Source organism: Dermochelys coriacea, chromosome 2 (genome assembly GCF_009764565.3).
Source record: "Dermochelys coriacea isolate rDerCor1 chromosome 2, rDerCor1.pri.v4, whole genome shotgun sequence".
NCBI classification, from domain to species: Eukaryota; Metazoa; Chordata; order Testudines; family Dermochelyidae; genus Dermochelys; species Dermochelys coriacea.
The window spans coordinates 248,733,496-248,753,061 of record NC_050069.1 but is presented as its reverse complement, the minus strand read 5'-3'; the positions used below and the strand labels follow the sequence as shown (position 1 = coordinate 248,753,061).

The 19,566-nt window shown below is 46.4% G+C and overlaps 1 protein-coding gene across 2 annotated transcripts in view; it reads right to left on the bottom strand.

Moving 5' to 3' along the window:
* The window catches only part of LARP4B (La ribonucleoprotein 4B), a 108,686-nt gene that overhangs the window by 64,467 nt on the left and 24,653 nt on the right, over window positions 1-19,566 (bottom strand). The window contains exon 1 of one of the 2 annotated variants that reach the window (XM_043509588.1): window positions 5,995-6,070. The exons of the other annotated variant lie outside the window; for it this stretch is intronic. Within the exon in view, the coding sequence (XP_043365523.1) occupies window positions 5,995-6,066 (72 nt within the window). The 5' untranslated portion in view covers window positions 6,067-6,070. Of the gene's footprint in view, window positions 1-5,994; window positions 6,071-19,566 lie in introns of those variants that run through there. 2 annotated transcript variants of the gene reach the window in all.

Here is a 19,566-nt window from a genome sequence, read left to right as displayed (position 1 = left end):
TGAGCATAAGCTTTCATGAGCTATAGCTCACTTCACCTTAAGTGATCACTCTCTCATTACAGTGTGTATGGCAACACCCATTGTTTCATGTTCTCTATGTATATAAATCTCCCCACTCTATTTTCTACTGCATGCATCCGATGAAGTGAGCTGTAGCTCACAAAAGCTTATGCTCAAATAAATTTGTTAGTCTCTAAGGTACCACAAGTTCTCCTTTTCTTTTTGCATTGAGAAGGTGTTCTATATGTGGCATGACTCTGTATATCCCAGATATTTATAGTGCTATGGCAGATCCAAGTAAATAGGCTAAGGAGAATAATTTTTTTTTAAATAATTGATAAATTTCAAAGTTTATTTTTAAAGCTTTTTTTTAATCTATTTACATTCACAATTTTGCAAATTTATGAGGATCAGACAATAAATGTTGAGACTCAAAATTAAAGCATTATAAATCATTAACACACAAGTTGTCAACATCAAATATCAAAATACACAAAATTAAATATCCTTAAATTCTCTAAATTCTCAAGCAGCATTTTTCTTACTTTACCTACATGTACATTTCTATCAATGGAAATATTTTTTCATCAGTTTGTGTACATATGGTGAAACTGATGTTTGCCAACAAAAGACTAATCCTTTCAAATCTACAAGTAACCAAAGAACTCAAAATTACAAGATCTAGGTTCCATTATCTGACTCATTGCTCATTCAACAGATCCATCATTTTACTGGCATTGCTCAAGGAACCGAAATTTAAGTCGCCGTCAAGACTAAGTATCTAGTTTAGATGAACCCTTGCTTACCATATGATGCTAAGTATGCAACAGTGGTGGTTTGACCATACAGCATGAAAAATATTTTGGGCATATTCTTTTGGAAAACCAGTGTACTACTTCTACCCAACCAGTTCTTGAGAAGTAGCCCCTTAAATAAAGCACGCAAGGAAGCAGAAGGGTAGAGAAAATAAATTTCTTTGTGGTGAAGGACTTACTAACCATAAGAGCCAAATAAAGTGTTGGCATGTGAGGTGTCAGAAAACATTGTTATTTGTATATTAATATTTCATAAAGTCTAATTAAACAGTTTCACTAATAGTTACTTCAAGATGAAACTATGTTTGAGAACATAAGGTATTTCTAACTATTGAATCTCTACATTTCTTCCCCGCAGAAATTCAAGGGTGGGAAGAATTTGTCCAAACACTAACAGAGCCCAGGTATCTAGGTACCTGGGAAATATTCCTGAAAGTATTCTTTAACTTCCACTCTCACAAGTTATTAACCATGAAGATTTTTTTTTTTTAAATAAGGTAGCGTGTAGGCTACTGAAGTACATTCAGGGCTGGCAGGGCTGGCAAGCTGAGACAGTCTTGGGCAACAGCACCCCCCTCCCAGCAGCAGCACAAGTTTGGGTTTTGGAGGGGGTTCAGGGCTGTAGGTTGGAGTGCTAGAGGGGGTGAGGGCTCTGGGCGGCGCTTACCTTGGTGGGCTGCCTGGAAGTGGTGACATCCCCCACCCCAGCTCCTAGACAGAGGCATGGCCAGGCAGCTCTGCATGCTGCCTGCACCCTGAGAGGGCGGTGCCTGTAGGCAGAGGCAGCACTCAGAGCCCCCTGGCCATGCCTCCACCTAGGAGCCAAGGACTGTGCAGGCAGCCCCCAGGCCAGACGCACCAGCTGTTGCAGAGGTCAGGGGTGGCTTCCATGACAAATTCACAGCCTTATGAATAATCCGTAACAAAACGTCAGTGGGTTGCTCCCTGTAGCTGCCATACAGATCTCAGAGATCAGCACATTTCTGGAGGAGGCTGAAGAGGTTGCCTCTGCCCTGGTGGAGTGTCCCTTGACCTTTGAAGGGAGAGACATGCCAGCCAAGTATTTCCAACAGTCATCACTCTGTGATCCACTTCAAGATTCTCTGAGGAAAAGAAGGCATGACCTTTTCAATATGCCAGATATGGCCATGAAGAGGAAAGGAGAGTTTGAAAGACTTTGTTCCGATGAGGTAAAGCAGGGCCCTGGACTCATCCAGAGAAGGATGTTTTTCTCCTGGTGATAAGTGTAGCTTCAGGCAGAAGACTGATAAGGCAATAGACTGGTTTCAGGTGCAATTCAGAGACCACTTTAAGAATGAACTTGGTGCGATTTCATCACCACCATGGTTACATGAAAAGGTATTTATGGTGGTTCAGCCATAGGAGACCTACAGCTTACTGATGTGATGGTGAGGTGGCATAACGGACATTCTAATAATGATTTGATGGCAGCTCTATGAGCTATAGGATGATGATGTTGAAGTCCCACAGGTGCCTGATCTCTAACCAGAGAGCAGGTATGAAGGAGAACCATGAGGAATCTCAATACTGTAGGATGCAAAAAAAGCTGAATGTGACTGTACTGGAGTGTGGCATGCCGATATTGTTGGATTTAAGAGCTACAGGCTAGTCCTGCTGGCTTCAGCAGCCATATGTAGTCCAGAATCTTTGGTACTGGGGCCTCTACCAGGTTCAAATCCCCCCACCACCCATGGGCAGTCCAAAACAATCTTTTCTACTTTAAGTCTTTCTGGTCCAACTTTGCAAAAACAATCTCCTGAGCATCTAGGGCAGAGGTAGGCAAACTATGGCCTGCGGGCCACATCTGGCCTGCCAGCAGATTAAACCTGGCCCTTGAACTCCTGCTGGGGAGTGGGATCTGGGGCTTTCCCTGCTCCTGCACTCCAGTGGGGGAGCAGGGTCAGGGGCTGCTCCGTGTGCCATGGCTCCCTGAAGCAGCACGATGTCCCCATTCCAGCTCTTATGTATAGGGACAGACAGGGGGATCCACGCTCCACCCCAAGTGCTGCCCCCGCAGCTCCCATTGACCAGGAACTGCAGCCAATGGGAGCTTCAGGGCAGCACCTGTGGAGAGGGCAGCATGCAGAGTTGCTTGGCCACGTCTCTGCGTAGGAGCTGGAGAGGGGATATGCTCATCCAGGAGCTTCCCCTCCTGCACCCCAACCCCCTGCCCCAGCTGTCTCCCACATTCCAAATCCCTCCATCTCAGCTTGGAGTACTTGCCTACACCCCAAACCCCTCATCCCCAGCCCCACCGCAGAGCCCACACCTCCAGCTGGAGCCCTCACACCCCAACCTCCTGCCCCAGCCCAGAGCACCCCCGCCCTGCCCTCCTCATTTCTAGCCCCACCGCAGAGCCTGCACCCCCGGCCAGAGCCCTCACCCCATCCTGTACCTCAATCCAAACTTCATGAGCATTCATGGCCCTGCCACACAATTTCTATACCCAGATGTGGCCCACGAGCCAAAAAGTTTGCTCACCCTGCTCTAGGGGGCAATCCCTGTCAGTTCTATTCATCCAGCTGCCATCCATGCCATCAGGTGCAACCATTGTGGGCCTATGGGCAATATTTGACCCTAGTTTTGCAACAGCATTTTCAAAACAGACAGAAAGATGTACAGAAGGGCTGGCTGAACATGTGTGGAGATCTGACAGCACATCATACTGGCTGAAGCAATTTTGATCTTGGATATTATCCTGGAGAAGACATATAGCAGTCCTTGAGATCACCAAACAGAAAGGCATCTGAACAAAAGTCAGTGCTCACATGTTCACTGAAGCAGAAGTCTTTACACTTGGCATTGTCATGGCGAACAGATCTATGGCGGAACATCAGGTCTAGGATAGATTTCTGTGGTGAATACTCACAGCTGTTCCAGGAACCTGCAATGGCTTGACAGACTTGGACCTGGAAGATGTAGAGCTAGCATAGTGTCACTCCATGATGGCGGCACCATTCCCAAAACTCAATTGCTTCCAGACAAAGAAAAAATGATGATCAAGTGCCTCTGTTTCTTTTTAAATTGCGCAAAGCCAATGCGTTGTCCATCAGAATCTGCACTGCAGGGTTTCAGACAGGACAGGTAGGAAAGCCATATAAGCTAACCTAGTGGCTCTCAATTTCAAGATATACATGTAGAGCTTAAGATCTTGGGACCATGAGTCTTGCATCTGAAAGTGATTAAGGTGAGTGGACCAGACTGTCCCTGACACATCTGTGACCTGTGTCATTGTCAGGGAGAGACCAAAAAAAAGTACCTCTTTTCTCACATCCAGTGGGTGTGGCCACCAGTCAAGTTCCTGCAGGATTCTGGTCAGGACCATGACTTGTTTTATTAATATGATGTTTGGATGAGGAGTACCTGCCTCTGATTTGCCAGTCATCTAGATACAGATAGAAGTGGATTTCCTCTTAGATGTGCCACTGCTATAACCAGGTACTTTCCCCACCCCCATAGATTCCAAAACCAGATTCATGAAGAGACTGTGCCACAGAGACTGCAAAGGGAAGAACCCAGCATTGACAGTGGTTGGGTCCTATTGTGAACCTGAGGTACTTCTTGTGGGCCAGGCGGATGGTGACATGGAAGTACTGTAGACACCGTGCAAGTTGAGAGCCATGAACCAGTCATGAGCCTGAAGCAATGCCATTCTAAACCTGAGACACCATACGTGTGTTAAGTCTCCTGTGGTCTACGATAGGACAAAGGGGTCTGGATCAGCAGCTTTCAATCTGACAAGCACTAGTACAAACTAAGGTGCCAAAATAAAAAATTTGTTCTGAAGATTCTGAGAAGAATTTGGAGATGTTTAGCTTGAGGTAAAATCTAGCAGGGTGGACCAGCTAGATTCCGGCCAGCAGGAACTTGGAGACAGTTGCAGATGCCCTGCCCTTTAAGCACTTGCATGACTGCACATGCTCAGCCACAACAGACACTGCTAGTTTTAAAACAAGTATTGCATTCAAAGTATACAATACCACCCCATTCTGCCTATGCATCTTCTTGTTTATTTTCCTTCCACTGTGGAACTTTTTCACCTCCCCTCTATTCTTGCAATCATGCCCCCTCTCCCTCCCCCAGCTTGTTCTTTCTAGAACATGAACGGTCAGCACTAGTACTTCATACATGTAAAGCCTGTGGAGGAAAAACAAGTAGGATGACATGATTTTAACAACCATGAGTAAAGCTCCACTGCTCTGAGGTTCCCTTTTGGCACTTCCTAACTACCTGTTATCAGTCACACAGTAGTCAGCTAAATGATTATTCTAGGTTGACATTAGACAAGTTAGTAGTAAACTTCTTAGATGGCTAACAATGTCATGAATAATATAATCATGAAATGCAATGGCCATACAAGCATTTAAAAAAAAAAAGTTATAATTAAAAATAGCATAACAACTAATCAGCGTTCAACCTCTAACATTAAGGCCTGGTCTACATGTAGATGTTAGATCGACCTATCTAGGTCACTCAGGGATGCAAAATATTTTGCATGCTGAGTGCCGTAGTTAGTTGGACTTCACCCCGGAGGAAACATAACTAGGTTTCCAGAAGAATTCTTCTGTTGACCTAGCTACTGACTCTCAAAAAGATGAATTAAATACACCAAAGGAAAAACCCCTTCTGTCAATGGCAGGAAGCACCTACACTATGATGCTACAGCAGCACAAATGTAGTACCACAGCTGTGCCACTGTAGTGGCAATAATTTAAATATGCCCTTAGTTGATGTGTCACGTTGGATCTCATGTAAAACTTTTGTCAAGAACTAACCTGTGGCAATTTCATTTGGAATACTCTGCCATATAAATATTCTTACCATTTGCATTATTTGTTGCATTAATACGTAGTATGAGTTAATCATACTGGCCACCCAATTGGGTAAGAATTTTACAATTAAATAAACCATGTTCGCATGTGCGGAATGCCACAGCCACTTGCCATGAATGAAAATTAGAACATCATTTCATATTTCCTGTGAGCTCTGCTGCAACATCCCAGATTGTGTGGTGACATCACACATACTACTGAACCTGACTACAGAGCTGACCTACAGGGTTAAGTGGCTTTATTATTATAAAGCACCGTTTTGGAAAGTTAATTACTTTATAATGAACTTTTCAAAACCACACCATTATAATAAAGTCACCACTTACCAGTATCTTGTAGTCCAACTCTAATCTGGTAGGGTTCCATATTAGCCATATCACAGAACAGGGCATTTGCATACAGCTTAGTAGAACACAGGTACTTCAGAATGAGCTAAATGACAATTATAAGCGAGTTAAGCGTCAAATGCCCCTTCATACTTTTGTGGAAGACTATAAAGTTTGTAGATTTAAAAGATTTATTAATTATGCTGTGTGCTGGTATCAACAACCTTGCTAAGAATGACAAACTGTCGATAGACAAGGTGGGTGAGAATATCTTTATTGGACCAACTTCTGTTGGTGATACAGGCAAGGTTTCAACCTTACACAGAGCTCTTCAAGTCTGTGTAAACTTGAAAGCTTGTCTGTCACCAGCAGAAGTTTGTTCCAATAAAAGATATTACCTCACCCTCTCTCTCTCTCTCTCTCCCCAATATCCTGGGACCAACATAGCAGCAACCCCACAGCAAACAATGCTCTAGAGCAGTGATTCTCAAGCTACCTGATGTGGGAGACAGGCATTCCCCCCCCGCTCCCCACGTGCGCACAGACTGGCAGCCGATGGCTCGCGGACCAGCACCGGTCTGCAGACCACCACTTTGAGTAGCACTGCTCTAGATGACAATGTGACTACTCAATGTGACCTATTGGAAGCAAGTTAAACATCTTATAGTATCAAGGTAATAGGTAAAATAGTTAATGCTCAATATAATAAATGTATATTTCTACATTCATATAGCATTAACAAATTTAAATTAAATATTTAAGATTCTCATAGCAAGGTTGGCATATCCATTGTTAATTGTGTATCTTAAAAACAAACCGACTAGTCATCCTAACACTGGCATACATACAGAGTGCGGTCAAGTTGTTGCTATATACACAAGTGTTCCTATGGGCTCTACTCAAGTCAACAGAAGCTCTGAAGGCACATCAGCATTTGGACCTTTGTTGTTTAAATTTACAGGTTAATATTGTAATGCAATTTTTTGCATTTAAAACAGAGGAAAGCCTAGCCACAGCATAAGGATGTCACACAATTCCATAGACTACAGGAATCCAATATACAAAAACCATGCCCTCCCACAAAGCTGAATGATTTTTCCACAACTGCACAGACATCCTACTCAGTAGCAAACATTTATCTAATGCACCAGGCAGCTTTGAACTCTAGTACAAGACAATAGAATCACAGAACCGTAGACCTGTAAGGTACCTTGAAAGGTCATCTAGTCCAGTCCCCTGCAATCAGGCAGGAGTAAGTATCATCAAGATCATCCCTGACCAGGGCTTGTCTACACTTACAATGCTGCAACAGCACAGCTGCACTGGAGGTGCTGTGCCTCTGTAGTGCTTAGCAAAGACACTATGTTGCCAGGAAAGCTTCTCAGGTTGGCATAGGCACTTAATCTCCCTGAGAAGAAGTAGCTGTGTTGAGACGGCAGCCCTTCCATCAAAATAGTGCTGTTTACAATGGGGGTTAGGTCAGTATACCTGTGTCGCTCTGCGGTGTTGATTTTTCACACCCCGAGCAACGTCGTTATACTGACGCAAGTTCCTAATGTAGATCAAAGTAATCTGTTCTAGTGCTAACTATCCTTATAGTTAGGAAGTTTTTCCTAATGTCAAACCTAAATCTCCCTTGCTGCAATTTAAGCCCATTACTTCTTGTCCTGTTCTCAGTGGTTAGGGAGAACAATTTATCACTTACCTCTTTTTAAGAGCCATTTACATACTTGAAGACTTACATTCCCCCCTCAGTCTTCCCTTCTCCAGACTAAACAAACCCAATTTTTTTTAAATCTCCCCTTGCAAGTCACATTTTCTAGACCTTTAATTGCTTTTGTTGCTCTCCTTTGGACTTTCTCCAATTTGTCCACAACTTTCCTGAAGTATGTTGCCTAGAACTGAACAGTATTGTACTTGAGTTGAGGCCTTATCAGTGTTGAGTAGAGTAGAAGAATTACTTCATGTCTTACTTACAACACTCCTGCTAATACATCCCAAAGCGAAGTTCACTTTTTTTGCAACAGTATTACATCGCTGACTCCTATTGAGTTTGTGGTCCACTATAATGTCCAGATCCTTTTCTGCAGTACTCCTCCCTAGGCAGTAATTTCCCATTTTATGTTTGTGCATTTGGTTATCCCTTCTTAAGTGCAGTACTTAGCATTTGTCCTTACTGAAATTCATCCTATTTATTTCAGGCTATTTCATATTCTAATCCTGTCCTCCAAAGTGCTTGCAACACCTCCCAGCTTGGTATTGTTCACAAACTTGTAAGTATATTCTCTATGTTATTATCCAAATCACTTATGACAATATTGAACAGAAATGGATGCAGGACCAATACCCGTGGTACCTGACTCGATATGCCCTTCCACTTTGACTAAGAACAATTGATAAGATGTGCACCCACCTTACAACGGGTACATTAAGCTATATTTCCCTAGTTTGTTTGAGAAGGTCATAGGATATAGTACAAAAGCATTACTTGAAGTAAAGATAGATTACATCTACTGCCTCCCCCCCATCCACAAGGCTTGTTACTCTATCAAAGAAGGATATTAGGTTGGTTTGATATGATTTGTTCTTGATAAATCCATGCTGACTTATCACATTATTATAGTCTAGGTGGTTACAAACTGATTGCTTGATTTGCTCCATTATCTTTCAAGGTACTTAAGTTAAGTTTACTGGGCTGCAAGTCCCTGGGTTGAGCTTATTCCCCTTTTAGTAGATGGCTACTGTATTTTCCCTTTGCAAGTCCTCTGGAATCTCTCTCACCCTCCTAAAGTTCTCAAAGATAGTTGCTAATGGCTCAGATCTCAGCCAGTTCCTTCAGTTTTCTAGGATGTATATAGTCAGGCCCTGCTGAGTGGAAGGCCTCTGTCTACTAAGGGCTAGTCTATAAATAGAAAGTTAGATCAACTCAGCTACATCTCTCAGGAGTGTGAAAAATTCACACCTCTTGAATGATACAGCTAAGCTGCCCCAAGTCCCCATATAGGCAGTGCTACGTCAATAGAAAAATTCTTCTACTGACCTAGCTTCCACCTCTCTGGGAGGTGGATTACCTACACCTATGAGAGCACCTCTCCAGTTGGTGTGTACACTGAAGCACAACAGCAGCACTGTTGCAACATTTCGAGTTTAGACAAGCCCTAAGTAATTCTTGACTTGTTCTTTCCCTATTTCAGTCTCAGAGCCTACCTTATTTATGCTGATGTTTTAGTGTTAGTCATCTGATCACTCCTAAACTTTTCAATGAAAACCAAAACACCCCCAAGCATTTAACACCTTGGCCATTGCTGTATCTTCGGATATTGGCTATCCCTTCTCATTTGAGTAATGGGCCTACCTCAGTATTCCTCTTGCTTCTAATGTATTTAGAAAGTGTGTTACTCTTGATGTTGCTAACTAATTTAATTTTGTTTTGTGCCTTACCTTTCTAATTCAACCTTAAATTATTAAAATTATCAAACTTGTAACTGTTTATATAGTTGTCTAACTTTTTCTTCAGATTTATCAAGGGGCTATTTTAGCAAAAGCTAGGCATTAGTTAAATGCTAAAATTAGATTGAGACATTAATATGTAAAGTCTTTATTTTGAAGACACAAAATTCATCTCCACTATCCTAACCCAAGAACAGCTAAATGGATTTTGCTTAAGTTTAACAACAAAAATTCACCCTTGGGATGAACCCAAGCAGGGCATTTCAGCTGAAAAAGAGAACCAAAGTACAAAGTGAAAAAAATGGTTACTTACCTCTGTTCTTTGAGATGTGTTGCTCATGTCCATTCCAATAGCTATGTGCGCGATCACCGGAAAGCTATTCCCCTAGCACTATCAGTCAGGTCGGCTGTGGAGACCCCTGGAGTGATGCCTTCATGGCGGCGTGTATATATATATATATATATGTCCCTGCTGACTGGCCACCTGCTCAGTTCCTTCTTGCTAGAATACTCAGACAGCGGGGAAGCGGGTGGGATTTGGAATGGACATGAGCAACATCTTGAAGAACAGTTACGAGAGGTAAGTAACTGTTTCTTCTTTGAGTGATTGCTCCTGTGCCTTCCAATAGGTGACTTCCAAGCAGTTGCGCAGGGGGAGGGGTCAGAGTTCACCAGATCACTGAATGCAGGACTGCCCTACCAAAGGCAGAAGCATCCCTTGCCTGCTGGGTAATAGCGTAGTGTGAAGTGAAGGTGTGGACAAAAGACCACGTCGCCGCCTTGCGGTTATCCTGGATAGGGACCTGCGCCAGGAATGCAGTGGACGCCGCCTGCGCTGTAAGCGGAGGGGCTGGAACTTTAGCCAGATCATAGCAAGTCCTGATACAGGATGTGATACATGACTAAATGCGCTGTGATGAGATCGGAAGCCCCCTCATTCTTTCTGCAATGGCAATAAAGAGCTATGGTGATTTACGAAATTATGGCTTCATGCGTTCAGTATAAAATGCTAAGGCACGTCCAACATCCAGGGAATGGAACGTGTGCTCCCCGTTAGTGGCATGGGGTTTAGGAAAGAACACAGGTAAAAATACATCTTGGTTCACATGAAACTGGGATACAACCTTAGGGAGAAACACAGGGTGAAGGCATAGCTGCACTTTGTCCTTATAGGATACTGTATAAGGAGGTTTGGAGATCAGTGCTCTGAGTTCGGAAACCCTTCAGCGGAGGTTACAGCCACCAGAAAGGCCACCTTCTAGGAGAGACAGGATAGAAGACAGGTAGCCATGGCTCAAAAAGGGGGCCCCCCATGAGTGAGGACAGGACTAAGCTGAGGTCCCACTGGGGAACAGGCCGACGTATAGGGGGATAAAGTCTGTCCAAGCCTTTAAGAATACCTCCCACCATGGGGTTATGGAACACTGACCCACCCGTCTTTCCTGGGTGAAAGGCCGAAATGGCTGCAGGGATCTCAGGGATGATATTGCTAACCCTTGGTGCTTAAGATATAAAAGCTAGTCCAAAATAAGGGGATTTGGGGCTGATTGTGGCTCAGTTCCCCTTTGTCGAGACCAAATGGAGAAACTCTTCCACTTACTGGCTAAGTGGCTTGAGTGGAGGGTTTCTTACTTCCCAACAGGACCTCCCTCACTGAGTCCAAGCACTGAAGCTCAAGAGGGTTCAGCCATGGAGTTTCCACTCCATGAGGTGGAGGAACTCTAGATTGGGGTGTTGCAGACTGCCGTGATCCTGTTTGATTAGGATTGGACAGAGGGGAAGCACTACTGGTCTGTCCACCGAGAGGTTCAATAGCATGGTGAACCAGTGCTGGTGAGGCCATGCTGGTCCTATGAGGATCAAAGAAGCCCTGTCCTGACGAGTCTTGAGGAGCACTCTGTGTATGAGGGGGAATGGTGGAAACGCATACAGCAGATGACCTGTCCATAACAAGTGAAATGCGTCTGCGGTAGAGCCTGGGCTGTGGTTCTGGAAGGAGCAAAACCTCTGGCACTTCCTGTTCCACGCCGCGAACAGGTCCATGTGGGGAGAGCCCCACCTCTGGAAAATCGAGTGAGCGATGTCCGGTCTGAGGGACCATTAGTGACCGTGAAACGAGCGACTGAGTCAATTGGCTAGCTAGTTTTGCATCCCTGGAAGGCGCGACGCCTGTAGGTGTATAGAGTGGGCAATGCAAAAGTCCCACAATGTGAGGGCTTCCCGGCACAGGAAGCAAGCAAGCACCACCGTTTGTTTATATAGAACATCACTGCAGTGTTGTCTGTGAGCACTGATACACACATGCTCTGGAGGTAGATCTGGAATGCTTGGCATGCTCAGCGAACCACCCTCAGCTCCCTTACGTTGATGTGCAGCAATAGCTCTGTATGGGACCAGAGGCCCTGGGTTCTGATATTGCCCACATGTGCTCCCCAACCAAGTGCTGAGGCGTCTGTGACCAGGGAGAGCATAGTTTGGGGTTTGGTGAAGGGTACTCCAGCACAAACCAGCTGTTGTAGCCACCAGTGGAGAGAGTCGAGAATCCAAGGCGGGAGGGTCACTATTGAGTCCAATGGGTCCCTGCTCGGTCTGTACACTTGCGCTAACCATGCCTGGAGGGGCCAAAGGTGCAGCCTGGTGTGCTGCACTACGTATGTACAGGCTGCCATGTGCCCCAATAGCCTCGTGCACTTTCTGGCCGTGGTTGTGGGAAAGTGGTGCAGAGTCTCGATAATGTCCGTGAGCGCTTTGAAACGCGCTTCCAGAGGAAATGCCTTCACCTGCGTGGAGTCCAAGAGAGCTCCTATGAACTCTATTCGTTGTGTGGGGGTCGGTGTGGACTTGGGCTCGTTCAATGCAAGTCCAGCCTGCAAAATCTCTCCCTGGTCAGGGACAAGTGTTCTGCCACCTGTTCCTGGGAATTGGCTTTGATGAGCCAGTCGTCCAGATAGATACAGGAATACCTTGCACCTGGCGCTTGCGAAGGAAGGCTGCCATGACTGCCATACACTTGGTGAACACCTGGGGGGCTGCAGAGAGGCCAAAGGCCAGCACCATCAGTTCAGGGTGCTCCCACGGACTACAAATCTGAGGAAGTGCCTCTGGGCTGGGATAATGAAAATATGCAATTACGCGTCCTTCAAGTTGAGAGTGGCGTATCAGTCTCCCGGATCCAGGGAGGGAATGATGGTGGCCAGAGAGACCATTCGAAACTTCACCTTCTTTATGAATGTGTTGAGGTCTCATAGGTCCAGCATAGGACGAAGCCCGCCCTTGGCCCTGGGGATAAGGAAATAGCCAGAGTAGAATCCCTTGGCCCTGAATTCCTGAGGAACCTCCTCTATTGCCCCTAGAGCTAGGAGCGAATGCACCTCCTGCAAAAGGAGTTGCTCATGAGAGGGGTGCCTGAAGAGGGACAGGGAAGGGGAGGTGGGAGGGCAGAAGGGAACAGAATTGAATAGAGTATCCCACCAATACCGTGCTGAGGACCCAACGGTCTGATGTGATCCAAGACCAAGCATGGTAGAAGCAGGAGAGTCTGTTCACAAGTAGGGACCGGGGGGCAAGGGGGAATGATCCAAGATGGCAACTGGTGTGCCATCCTCGGGTGCATCTTCAAAGGTTTGGCTTGGGGCCAGGGGCTATTTGGCTGAACCCTGGCCTTGGCCTCAGGAGGATTGTGGAGGGTGCCTCCTATTATTCCTGCCCATTCTTGATCGATCTTGCCTAGGAGGCCTAGGGTAGAAACAGGAAAGTGGTTGAGGCCCAAAGGGCTCTCTCTGAAGCATTGGGGAGTGTAGCCCCAGAGACTTCAGAGTTACCTGCGAGTCCTTCAGGCTATGCAGCCATGTGTCTGTATTTTGGACAAACAGGCCCACGCAGTCAAAGGGGAGGTCTTGTATTGTGTTCTGGACCTCAGGTGGAATACCTGAAACCTGGAGCCACGCTCTGTGCATCAATGCGATGCAGTGGCCATGGTTCAAGCCTCAGAGTCCACCATATCCAGGGTGGCCTGGAGGGCTGACCTAGGAGATTACTCTACTCTCCTCAAGGAGCACACCAAACTCCATGCAAGGGTCAGACAGAATTAACTCCTGGAATTTAGCCAACAAGTTCCAGGAATTAAAGGTATAGCGACTCAGCACTGCCTGCTGGTTCACTACTTGAAGCTAGAGCCCCCCCAGTCAAATAGACTTTAGGGCCAAAGAGATCTAGATTCTTTATGTCCCATGACTTAGGTGCAGGGCCTGGCTGTTCCTAGTGATCTTTGTGGTTTGCTGCATCAACTACCAGAGTCCCCAGTTGAGGGTGGGTAAAAAGGTACTCATAGCCCTTCTGTGGCACAAAATAGTGTCTCTCAACCCCTTTAGCCATTGGTGGTATAGAGACCAGCGTCTGCCAGAGCACCTTCATAGTGTTCTAAGTTATCCTTATGAGGGGGAAGGGCCACTCTAGAAGGATCTTCGGGAGTGAGGATGTCCACCACCGGATCCGCGTCCTCCATAACCTCCTCTGCCTGGAGGTTAAAGTTTACAGCCACTCTCCTAAGCAGGTCCTAGTGACCTTTAGTGTCCATTGATGGTAGATTGGTGGAGGTGCCCGCCACCGCCTCGTCCGACAAAGAGGAGGAAGAGGTTCCTGGGACAGGGTCTTCTTGCCCTTCTGGTTCTCTGGAAGTTGGGTCAGGTACCTTTGAGTTCCCGGCAACCGGAGGTGGCTCAACTGTCACTGATATCAGTGCAGGAGGGGTTGTGCTTGCTCAGCAGCCCTGTCTCATATGGGGTCCTCAGGGCCCTAGGGGTCTAGTGTGCCAGTGACGTTGCTGATAGGGGGCACAGAGTGCTGATGCTACCGATACCAGCCTGGATCCCTGACCCTGGTGGTAGGCCCAAGGGGTAAAAAAGGGCCATTGTACTGGGCCTGCCACAGGTGTGGCCAGGAGATGGCTGGTGCCAGTTGCTCCGCTGACCTAAGGTGCCGGGACCAGGACCGGTGATGGCTGCATCAGGAGACGGAAGACTGTCTCTGACAAGTACTCTGTACCTGACCATGGGAGTGCGAAGCCAGATGGTGCCGGTAAGCGCTATCGGGGGGATGATGATCAGTACCACAACATCGTTGGCTTACCCGATAATGAATTAACGGTGGTGCCACCATCGGTGCAGTTACAGTTGTTGGAGCCACCTGCAGTGCCAGGCTCGACACTGCAGTCAGTGCTGTTGCTGGTGTTACTGGCAGTAGCATAGTTTGCAAAACCGGGACCCGCACCTGCAGGGCCAGGTACTGCGCCATCATGGTGATGAGATCTTGGGCTGCCTTGTAGGTATCTGGAGTGGAGGGGAGATCAAGCTCATCCTCCAAGTTGTCCCAGGTAGGGGAGTCCGTTTTTGCTGGACTCAATGGCTCCGCCACTGGGGTCGGAATCAATGGTGCCGGTTCTTGAGGATCAGACCAAAGGTGTCCCGCTGGAGAATGCGCCCCACTGGAATCCCCCCGTGGCTTCTTGATGGGGAAATGTCTGGCTGCTTCTTCTTATGTGGCACCAGGGATTGCGAATGGTGCCGCCTGAAAGCGCTGGCCTTGCGGGCTGGGGAGCGGTGCCTGTGCTCCCTGGCAGAGTCCTTCCTTGGTGCCGGGACATCCTGTAGCGAGGCAGGTGTGCTGCACACTGAGGATACTGGTGCTAGCTCTGGCTGAGGCCGAAGGGCCGACTCCATTAGGAAGAGCTTCAAACGATAGTCCCACTCTTAGTTCTGGATCTGAAGCGCCTGCAAATAGGGCACTTATCTGTCTGATGGCCCTCCCCGAGGCACCTGAAACAGGTGGCATGCGGATAACTTAAGGACATAGCTTTAACCCCTTAAACCCCTGCGACTGAGGTATGTCCAAGCGCCGGGGAGAGTAGAGCGGGGGGGAGGGGAAGTCCCCTGAAGTAAGCTAAACTAAACTATTAGCAACTAACTGATTGACTACTATTTCAACAAAACAAAGGAACCACTAGGTAAGGCACTTGCAGATGCAAGAGACTGAGCTGTTCCAACACTGTCACAGGAGGTAAGGAGCTGAGCAGGCGGCGGGCTGGCAGGGACATATACCCACACACGGCCATGAAGGTGCCACTCCATGAGTTTCCACAGCTGACCTAACGGGTACCGCTAGGGGAAAAGCTTTCCGGCGATCACACATGCAGCGCACGCACACACCTATTGGAATGCACAAGAGCAATCAAAGAAGAAACATGGGTTATAATAAAACTTGAGTTACAACCATCTATAGTTTTTACTACCCAAGAACTGTAAGTCAATGTAACACATGCAAAAAGTCAGCTGCATTATTAGCTGTCTTTGCAGGAAGGCAAGGACTGAATAATACTGAATGAACTACTTACAGATTTCAGAATATGACCCTCAACACTGAACTACCATTAACTTGAAAACTTGAACCTACTTTTTCCTCTAATCTTTGTTGTAAACTTTACTTGTATGTAGTCAGTTTTGCTATCTGGAGTGAACATGAGCATGGATGTGTAAGGGTTTAACATACGCAGGATCAGGTCAGTCAGATTTGTTATTTTAAAACATACAAAACGCAAAACAATGCTCCAGGGCTGAAATCTTGCATGCTAGTTTTCAGACCAGAGTAATCAGTCCTTAAAAAAAAGAGTTTATAATGCAAATGCTGACAACTAACTTTAGCATGGCAAACAGCAACACCATAAAACAAAGAACCTCACTAGAATAAAGATCTTTTCATTGCCCTTCCAGCAAATGTAAACTAATATATATTTGCATTTAGCTCGATGCATAAATCCCTTTCTTCACAAACTAGTCTGAAACCAGGTTAAGGGAAGTTTTTCAAAAGAAGCCTTCAACATAGAAGCACACTTCCATTAGTTACCTTAACACAAGAATGCTCTAGTTGAGACCTTCCAAGAGGTACGTGCATTAATTTTTTTCAACACCAGAAAACTCTGTCCCCAAATTTCCACCTACCTTCCCACCTGGAAGTCAGAAAGCCCTTACTACATCTATAGTCACTCTCACATGCCTTTCCTTCTGCACTAGAGCACTGCATTAGCAGCTAGTGGTCCCCAAACTGTGGGTGCACACCTCAGATGGGCATGGAGAAGTGTTCAGGGGGGCAGGGCGGGTCCTAGGCCGGCCCCCATGACAGGCAGGGAGTGCCATCCAGCCCCACTCTATCCCCAGCTGCAGCTCTGCTCTTGGGGCAGCCCCCACAATGGGAAGGGAGTGCCACCCAGCCCCAGGCCGTAGATCTGATCCCATCCCCAGCCCCTACTCCACTTGTCACCCCATACCTACCCCCAGCTGTGGCCGTGGCCCCTGGCATAGGTGTGGCTCCACCCTGCAACCTCAGGCCCCCCTACCCAGAGGCTGCACACCGACTCCTAGGGGGTGGGGGGCTGAGGCGAGAAACATGCATGAAAAGTTTGGGGACCATGGCTGCAGGAGCTTCTCCATCTCCTGTGAGAGCACTCCGTACTTCACTGTAGGAAGTTAGTCATAGTTCAGTGTCTACAGCAGCGTTTCCAACCGGTGTGCGGCACACCGGTGTGCTGCCAGAATCAAACAGGTGTGCCATGGAATTTTTTGAAAAACTTAATGAGAGAACCAAAAAAACCTTCCCTTTTATTTTAATTAGTGCTGGAGCTGGATCACATTCTGTACTTTTGCTCTCTAGGACAAGACCCCTTTCATTATTATGCGCGAGTCAACCTCGCTTTGGGGAATGGAGTGTAAGATGCAAATCTGAGTCCTGTGGAGTAGAGGGGGAAGCCATCCTCTGATTGGCCATTTGCCTCACTATCCCACCTCCTCCACAGGCAGAGCAACCAATCTTTTTCCCCTTCTGTGATCAATAGGTCCCCTCCTCTGCCCCCCCCTTCCTGCAGCCACTGGCCATAGGGAAGAGACCCAGGACCCCAACCTGGAAGGGGAGCAGGGATCCCACTGAAGCCCCCCAGGAGAAGCAGGTTAGTTGGAGGAATTGGGGAGGCAGAACCCTTCTGGGAGGGGAAGAACTGATGGGATCTAGAGGGCAGAACTGGATTTGGAGACTGAGGGGCAGAATTTATTGCAAGGCAGGGGGCAGGCAGATGTGGGGGTGAGAACTCCTGCAACAGGGGCCAAAATCCTCATACCCAATACATTTGAGAGCATGGGGAGCACTAACACACTGAGGATAGGCTGGGGAAGTTAACCAATCAAGACTGAAAGTTTTTTGTATGTAACTAACCATGTTTTGGGGGCCAATCTCCTGATTTGTTGGGGTCTGGTGGGGTTTTTTTTTGGGTGTCTCTTCAGGTTGGCAATACTCTGAGTGGGGCTCAAGTATATTGCATTTAAAAACAGCAGAGTTACACATGCTTGGGAAGACTTATTAATTGCTCATCATCTCAAAATATTATTTTGAAGTGCATGTCACTCTCTTCACTAAGCATGCTTTTGTCCAGAATTCTTATATCTAGCTTTAATGTTAGTTTCCACTGTTGAAAATGTTAATTCTGGCACAAAAAAAAAAAAAAAAAAAAAGGAGACTGATCTAACATCACCTGCCATGGTTTTGATTTTAACTGTACTAGCCTCATTCTGGATTGGCTCATGAACATTCAGAAGTTCACTTGGAGACAATATGGTGCTATGCCTCAAAATAATTAAAGGTATCAAGGTCTGCTGCAACAGAGAAGGTTGGCAACCATTGGTCAACAGTGTACTTGTCAGCTGAGGTATTATTGATGGGCACTACCCTCCAGCCATTGGCCACCTATGCTTATGGACTAGTAACTGTAAGTGAGTTGGATGCACTATAGTTCTGTATTTAACTTAGCTACCTAGTACAGGCCAGATATAAGTGTGATGAGTAAAATTGTTTAAGGCAGTGGTTCCCAAACTTGTTCCACCACTTGTGCAGGGAAAGCCCGGGCTGGGACAGGCCAGTTTGTTTACCTGCCACGTCTGCAGGTTTGGCAGATTGTGGCTCCCACTGGCCGTGATTCGCTGCTCCATACCAATGGGGGCTGCGGGAAATGGCACGGGCCAAGGGAGTGAGAGCCATAATTGGCCAAACCTGTGGACGTGGCAGGTAAACAAACTGGCCTGGCCCAGCTGGGGCTTTCCCTGCACAAGCGGCAGAACAAGTCTGGGAACTGCTGGTCTAAGGCAATATTCAAAAATACTTTCAATGGAATAGAGGCCTTTGTCATGAGTACAAAGATGAGCCACCAAGCACCTCAGTATACTAAGCTTCTATTTTTAGTAAATAGAGGCCTAGTTTACACTACACAGTTAGGTAGACGTAATCTACCTTATGTCGACCTAATAACAAATGTGTCTACACTACCAGGTTCCTTGTGCCAACGTAACTTGTTGGATCATATTAAAGAAGTTCTGTATTAAAATCACATGAGTTTGATTCCCCATAGTTTAAATTCCAAGGTATTGCTAATTAAGAGGTCTCTTGGTTTTTGGTACCGTTTCCCTCCCTTTGTGTGTGAAACTTGCAAGCTGCTAATTGTGTTAGTACATTCTAAGAGTCTGTTCTCAAAGCAATTCTTTGTAACAACAACTACTCACACAGAGAGACTCAAAGCAATACTCTAACAGCACCCAGAGACTCCCTGCCCTTTTGTTGTATTCATCTCTTTGTTAACAATTGTGATTAAAATAGAGATAGAGGATGTATGTGGATGGATGCTTGGTGTGGATAATAACTGAATGATCAGGGAGGTGCCAGCCTAAGAATCCAGTGTCCATCGACTGAAGAAGGTGTCAAGTGGTAATAACCAGACGACCCCCGGAGAGCAGACTGGAATCCATCCAACAGCCTCAAGAATGGGAGAACCAAAGAACAAGATAACATCTGGCAGCATGGAGCCATCAGGAACGTGCCATCTGCTGATTGATTCAGCAACAGCATGATGAAGCAATTCCCATAGACTGGCATAGGAAGAAATTCCTATAAAAATGGACTCTAGAAAGTGAGAACTTTGGGGTCCGATTCTGCAAACCAACTTCCAGGAGCATCAGACAAGGCCCTGCTCCCTCCTCACGTCCAGGCCAACTGGCCAGGGGCTTGGCATGAGCAACTAAGGCTGGTAACTAT